This window comes from Polistes canadensis, unplaced genomic scaffold (assembly GCF_001313835.1).
Source record: "Polistes canadensis isolate GaletaPanama2010 unplaced genomic scaffold, ASM131383v1 scaffold_32, whole genome shotgun sequence".
NCBI lineage: Eukaryota > Metazoa > Arthropoda > Insecta > Hymenoptera > Vespidae > Polistes > Polistes canadensis.
This window is the reverse complement of record NW_014569579.1, coordinates 820594-828071: the sequence shown is the minus strand read 5'-3', so window position 1 is coordinate 828071 and position 7478 is coordinate 820594. Positions and strand designations below refer to the sequence as shown.

Here is a 7478-nt window from a genome sequence, read left to right as displayed (position 1 = left end):
GCGTCGTGAGCAAAGCGTCGGAGAGCGTCGCGACGGTAACGCGACGACGCCGAACTCTCGCGATCATGAACGCATGTATGTATGTGTCAAACGCATGCGCGCGCACCCTTAACTAACTCCTTCCTTCTTCTTCGTCTTACTTTAAATTCTTCTCTAATTAAAATTCAACTATTTTTTTCATACAATAACTTATGATTCGAATGAAACTTTCTTTCTTTGTTGAACTTGTTTTAACGTTGAAACATTTTAATAACTTCGTCTCTTTTTTTCTCACAAATGTTATATTTTTATATTATATTTTGTATCATTCAATTATAATATTATAAGGATTATTAAAACGTATAGATATCTATTTAATATACAACTTGTATGCGTATGTATTACACCCCTTAAAATGATAACTAAATTATTTATTGATATTAAAAAAAAAAGGAAACGCGTAGAGAAATTGAAAAAGAAATTATTTTAATGGAAATAATAAATGAAATAGCAACACGATAGGAAAATTATATTTGGTCGTAGCATAACTTTTGTCGTATTTGAAATTAATTTAAATCATCGAAACTTGGAATAGATACTTATTTAATTAATTATATATAGACCCTTATTGTCAACAATTTGCCTCCATTTAGAAGGTAGGCAGTTTTTCAAATTCCAATAATAAAACAACTTCTATTCGCAAAAAATCAGACATTGTTCAGAAAAAAATACGACAGAAATTGTGCAACTACCTAATAAATTGGTTAAAAAAGTTTCAAAGTAAAAGAAAAGAGAAAAAAGAAAGGAAATAGTAAATATGCAATAAAAGATTCGAGATCAAGGAAACTGCAAAAATTAGAATAAAGTTGAACATATTTAGTTGCGTAAGAAACATTAATAGAAGTTATTATTAGTGGATGGGTGAATAGAAAAATAAATGAATAAGAAAGCTTCAAATTGTTGTTAGAAAACTAAATCCTGTTTGTATGACTGCGAAACTAAATAAATACACTATTATTATTATTATAAACATTTTAAGTATATTACGTTTAATATTAATTCTTATTTTATAAAACTGATATTATATTAAATGTCAAACGTCCGAAATTTTAATTGTCTCTCACTTAAGACCTTTACTGCGAATACTTCACATAACTTAAGACTTAATTAAACGTAATTATTCAAACCGCAATCGACAAGATTTCTAAGTATTGAACTTTAAAGTTATATTACCACTTATCTCCTTCCAAGATATATCGCATAATCTCGTGAGATTTTATCATCTTCGAATAGGATCATAAATTCTGATTTCCTAATTTATATCGAGTTCTTGAATAAAAAATATCATAAGAACTAAACGAATGAAATAATAAAACCTTAAAACAAAAACATGGCAATTATTTCTCTATTTAAATCTAAAAAACATACAAATTATATAAAAATTACAAAATCATTACACAATTTTGTAAAATCATAAAACTTTTATTTATTATATAATGAAAAGAAAATAAACGAAAAGAAAATGAAAAAAGACAAAGACAGGAATCAAAGAAAAATACGTAGGCAAAGGTAAAATATGAAAAATAGGAATTTAATTTGTATCTCTGACGAGAGCTTAACTTCATATCGCGTTTAATCATATGGAAGAAAGCATATCAGGGGCGTCATTCTACGAAATGAGAAATTCAGAATCCAAAATACAAAATATCTTGATCATTGTTTTTAACTAGAAATTCTACCTTCTATGCAATACGATTTAAATGAAAATGTACTGTAAAAAACACCGTTACCATCTTATCTTAATTCTAAACAAAAACTAACAATAAGAAATAACAAACAAATCAATAAAATACCATATCTACCACAACTTCAGGAGTAACGCTTAATAAAAATATTGCAACGAAAATAATGAAAAAAAAAAATAAATATAATATTCTAATCTGCAATTGCAATATTATTCACATCGTGAATTTTTCTTATTTTTCAATCTTTACTTAAAGAGACAAATTTATTATTTCTCGGAAAATAAAAATATATGGACAAATTTAAAACATCGAGATTTAAAGAGAACTAGCAAAATCCTTAACGTTATTCCAATGTACAAGGGTGCATACAATAAATGTACATTGCAATGTTACAAAGAAAGAAATATATGAATGTCATGGCTATTCTTATGAGCGTCATGGTGTTCGTTTCTCTTTGTCGAGTGCGTGTCTCATAAATTAGTTTATCCAGCGACAGGGAAGCATTTCTGATATATATAAACGAAAGAACGAACAAGATACGTCGGTATACCTATGCAGTAGTAGTATTATATGTATACCAAGGAAGACAAGTAGATTTATAGCAAGGGAGTAGCAAACCGATGAAGGTGCAACCCACGCCACGATCCGTATTACCTGTTTCTGAACAAGCCGAGAATTAAATTTTTTTCGCAAGAATATGTCAAGGCTTTTCTCATTTTACAAATCACCAAAATTCAATTTGAATATATCCGTAAGATGATTTTTTATCGGTCTCCCTCTTTCTTTCTCTCTCTCTATCACCTTCTAATTACGCTATTTGGAAATAGTATTTCTAATTTGCTGCAAAATATGTTCTTATTCTTATTATAAAGTGAATGTTAACAAAAAAATAAGATATTCAAAATTATCTTTACAAAATAGGAAATGTTATATGTTCTTATAAAGTTATTTGTTAGTTCATCTTTTGACTATATGTGTTCGGCGCATTTAAAAATTGTAATAAGAAGATAAAAGGATTTATAACATATAAAATTGGCCATTTATAAATATGACCGGAAAAAGCACTAGTAAAATGTACTGAAATTATCATTCATTACCGTAATAATGGAACTTTTTTCCCAACCTAATATATCACACAATAAATTGCAAACAATATCGATTGTCCGAATTTCAACACGTAAAAATTGTTGCATTGAAGAAAATGCATATGAAGATTCAAACATTCGAAAATAATATGCCAGTATCTAATACTTACGTAATAAGGACACAAGGACTCCGAATGTAATTTAGTAAGTATTTCTTATAATTAAGCATAACCGTCTAACTTGCAAATAATACACTATAAAGATCACACTTTTGACAATTGTTTGATATTTTGAAAGAAAATTTACATACGTTAATAAAAATATGCAAGCGTATAGTGCCACTATGCGTATACGGCTATTATTAAAATTTGCAATGTCTCGATATATTATTTAAAAATATGTAAATTTTGTGTGTGTGTGTGTAAATTTATTAATCTGACCTATTCAAATAAATAATTAAAATGCAATATATATAAAAATAAAGACCAAGAAAACAAATAAAGATCGATAAGAGATCTATACGGATGTCTGTTCTATTTTCATAAATATTTCAAAAAAACAAAATTGTTTTAGAAACTATGTACTAGTTATCTGTACGACGATACTTCCGTTGCAACTTGATAGTTTTCAGCTAATAGCTTACTTTGCGATCACGACTTAAATTATCAAAAAGGATTTACATATAATCTACACTAGACCTAATCGTGGTATACTGCTTTGTTACACACAGAAATTGGACTTTATATATTAAAATAACATACGTGAATTTATTTTCTTCATCCCCGGAATCCTTCTATAATGAAATTTTTTATAAATAAATAATAAAGAACGAAACCTTTTACATATATTATAGTATTTATCTAATACATTTCAATGAAATAATAAAAATCTGAAATAAACGAAAGTCGTTGAAAATTGTTGGATAAGTGAATTCCGAACATACGTGATTACGTTCAAATCAATTGCTATCCTTTAACAAGTATATATAAATGTACATAATAATTTAATTTTTTTTTTCAAATGAATGTTCGAACTACGTAATAATTATTTTCGAAGTACGTAAAATAATATAAATATGTCATTGTTAACTTTTATTAAGTTCATTAACAAGTAAAAAATATTTTAATAAACATTAGGAATAAAAACGTATAATCTATCAGTATAAAGAAATAGAAAATGAAACTTGTATGTTCAAATACAGAATTATACATAAGACAATACACATAAGTTTCTAATTTTTCCGTAGATGCATAAAATTAAACAAACTTAGTGTAACCGTGTGTAAACGGCTTTATTAAGTAAATAATTTAATCCTGTTTACGTTAATTTTATACATTTTTAACAGTTTTCAATTTATTTATTATATCGACTCGTACTGTTCATATTAAATTTTGGTCAAGAACAAAATTAATCATCCATACAACTTGTGATTATACGGAATTTGATATTTATGCGTATTTATTACAAAAACACGTATAACAAATAGCATTTGATTTCTGTTATTTAAAAAACTGATTAAAGATTTACAATTTACACAAGTAACATTAGTATAAAATGTATCATTTACTTGTTATATGCATAAAATTGTTTTGCTAGATACATGATCAATTCTACTAAGATTAAAGATTACGCTTTGTTTCAATAAAAGTATTTAATGAATTTAAGCGTTTAACTTGTATTTTACTTTCTTTTCATTTACATTCAAAAATAATTACGTATCAACAAATGATATACATAAAAGAGTGCATTTTTATATTTATTGGAAAGATATAAAAAAACTAATTAACCTTTTGCGGACTACCTCCGCATATATGTGTTCTGCGTAAACCATCAATTTGATCGAAGAACTCATATGTGCGTTTAGCGAAAACAACTGACAGAGCCGAAAATCTAATGTATGTGTTTTACGTAAGCACGTCAATATAACGTGAAGGCAGAAATTTGAGCTGGCAATTTCAAATGACTATCGTGAAAGTGGCTCTGCCCAGCGGAACGCTTAACGTTGAATCGTCCCGTCCGCAAAGGGTTAAGAAATACAATCTTTATACCAATATAGAAATAATATTTTTGTAGTATTTTTAATGTCTCGTCTTTCCTCCGAAAAAAAATGAAGTCACTTCAACGTATTTTTCCTCCAATATTCAAAACAAAGTTATTAAATACTTTGTGAACACAATCTTAACAAAGTAGAGCACAATTATTTTATTGTGATTATTAATATTCTTTCATATTAAACATATGTTGTCATATCTAAGTAATCTTATTGGCATATAATTTTTTCCAATATTCAATAATAAATATAATTGATTGATTTTTATTTTTTTTATATATAGCCATAAAAATTTACTAAAAGTAAATCAGACAATTTCGTATAAATTGAAAATATCTGTGGTGTCATAACCTGAACACACACAAAAACTATCCATGAAAATCTTAAAGATTCTATGTCATTGATTTCAGAATGATAACATGCAAGTTGGGATTTCATAATATTCGATCACAAAAAGTAATCTGCTTGTGGTTTTTTACTAGGTATTCCTCGACTTTCTTGTGGCGCTGCTTCAAAAATTGTAAAATCCCTTTGTAAGTGTTCGTTTAATTCCAATATAGCCGCCACATTACCACATCTAAAAATAAATAAAAAATATATAGTATATATATAAACACAGACACGCGTACACCCACATGCACACTCATAAATATATTCAGATTTTTTTCAAATATCACAACAAATATATATATTTCAATAGTAAAATAATTTATATGAAATATTTAAAAAGATAACTTAAAATTGTATAAAATGTAAAAAGTTGCTGATTTAAATATATACCTATAACAATAATTTGGTGCAGACCATACAGTGAGAACAGTTTCATTGAAATGCCATTTATATCCTTCCATTACCAACTGATGTGCTCTACATATCATATCAATATCATTAGCAGAATTAAACTGAGCTACAACATCACTACCAAATAAATATCCTGCTCCACGTGGTGAGACTCCCCAACCTTGAGTATCTTCTGGATCAGACCATAATAAATCGCACATAGGGCCATCGTGAGGTACCTTTATAAAAGAGTTTGTATTATTCTCTTAATAAATATAATTTTAACAATATCAATAAATGAAAATTATGTATAATGTTTGTTGAACTCATTCTTTTCAATAAATTTTAAGATTGTCATAAAATTAGGTTTGATTAAAAATATTTCTATGTCAGACTTATAACTTTTCAACCCATCCACATATATAAGAAAACTAAATAAAAAAAAATAAATAGTATTGTTAAAAAAGAATAGAATATGTAATCATTATTACTCACTTCTTGTTTTCTATCTATAGTGCGAATCTGATCAAGAGTTTGAATACTAGGAGACAAACCACCATGAACACAAAAAATTTTCCCATCTATAATAGCTGACAATGATAAATAATCAAAAATTTCAGTACAGTATCGCCATACCGTAATACTACCATATTTACGTAAACATTCGTCGTAAAATCCATATACTTGAGTAATCTGTCTTGATTCGTGGTTCCCTCTAATTAATGTAATCCTATCAGGATAACGTACCTAAAAAATCAACAAAAATTCACAAAATAATCTTACTAATGCATTGAAAATGTGAGAATAAATAATACATAATTCTTGAATTTATAAGCATATTACTTTTAATGCAAGGAGAAGAAGGAATGTTTCGACGCTGTAAAATCCTCTGTCAACAAAATCTCCCATAAAAAGATAATTCGTTTCTGGAACATCACCACCTACTTTAAATAATTCTTTCAAATCATAAAATTGACCATGAATATCTCCACATACCTATAAATATAAATTAGAATTAATAGTAATCACATATAATGAAATATTTGAAACATAATTCTTGACAAAACGAATTACTAAATATATTAATAGTCTACAACTTCTAATGAATTCAAACTTACTGTCACCGGAGAATCAACTCGTTGTACATTGCTTTCTTCTATAAGAATTTCACGAGCCTTTGCGCATAAAGCTTTTACTTCTGCTTCTTTTATAATTTCACATTTCTTCAGTTGTTCAATTTGCCGATCCAAATCACTGGAATCGGCCATTTTAATGATACCAGATGAAAGTGGCTACAAATATATCTATACAATCTCAATTCTTATTTCAAAGTTAAAAAGATTATATACATATAGATAAGATAAAATATAGTTATGTATATTTTATACTAAGTGTAATTTAATATCCGCTAACGTTTTACAAATATTGTTGTATGCATTATTTAAAATAAATATCGCTGATTCATTACAAAAGAAAATATATTAAATCATAAATTGAAAGTTTAATTCATTCTCAATATGTGATGTCTATATTTAATTGAAGTACAAAGCGTTGACGTAGTAAACAAAATCAGGTAAAGTGTACATGTATATATATATTAAAACATATAATTTTTTTAATTATGATTACAAGATACTATTTGCATGAATAATTCGTATAAAGTTTATCAATTATATGCAATAAATTACAATATAATTTCTGAGAACGTTACAAGAGAACAAATCTAAAGATATAACTAATTTTAACAAGAAAAATCTCTCAGTAATTTGCATTATTTTGTTAACATCTTCCAAAGTAAAATGTAAAATATAATAAATACAGAAATATTATGAGAAATAA

The 7478-nt window shown here is 26.7% G+C and overlaps 1 protein-coding gene across 2 annotated transcripts in view; it reads right to left on the bottom strand.

Annotated features, from left to right (window-relative positions):
- Positions 1 to 4476: 4476 nt before the first annotated feature.
- The window catches only part of LOC106784242 (serine/threonine-protein phosphatase 4 catalytic subunit), a 3305-nt gene continuing 303 nt past the window's right edge, over positions 4477 to 7478 (bottom strand). Inside the window, exons 2-6 of one of the 2 annotated variants that reach the window (XM_014743576.1) lie at positions 6758 to 6931; positions 6483 to 6635; positions 6135 to 6386; positions 5640 to 5878; positions 4477 to 5436 (exon numbers count right to left, since the gene is read on the bottom strand). In XM_014743576.1, coding sequence (XP_014599062.1) covers positions 5307 to 5436; positions 5640 to 5878; positions 6135 to 6386; positions 6483 to 6635; positions 6758 to 6907 — 924 coding nt within the window. In that variant the 5' untranslated portion in view covers positions 6908 to 6931 and the 3' untranslated portion in view covers positions 4477 to 5306. Of the gene's footprint in view, positions 5437 to 5639; positions 5879 to 6134; positions 6387 to 6482; positions 6636 to 6757; positions 6944 to 7478 lie in introns of both variants that reach the window. The other variant, XM_014743577.1, reaches the window with a different exon arrangement.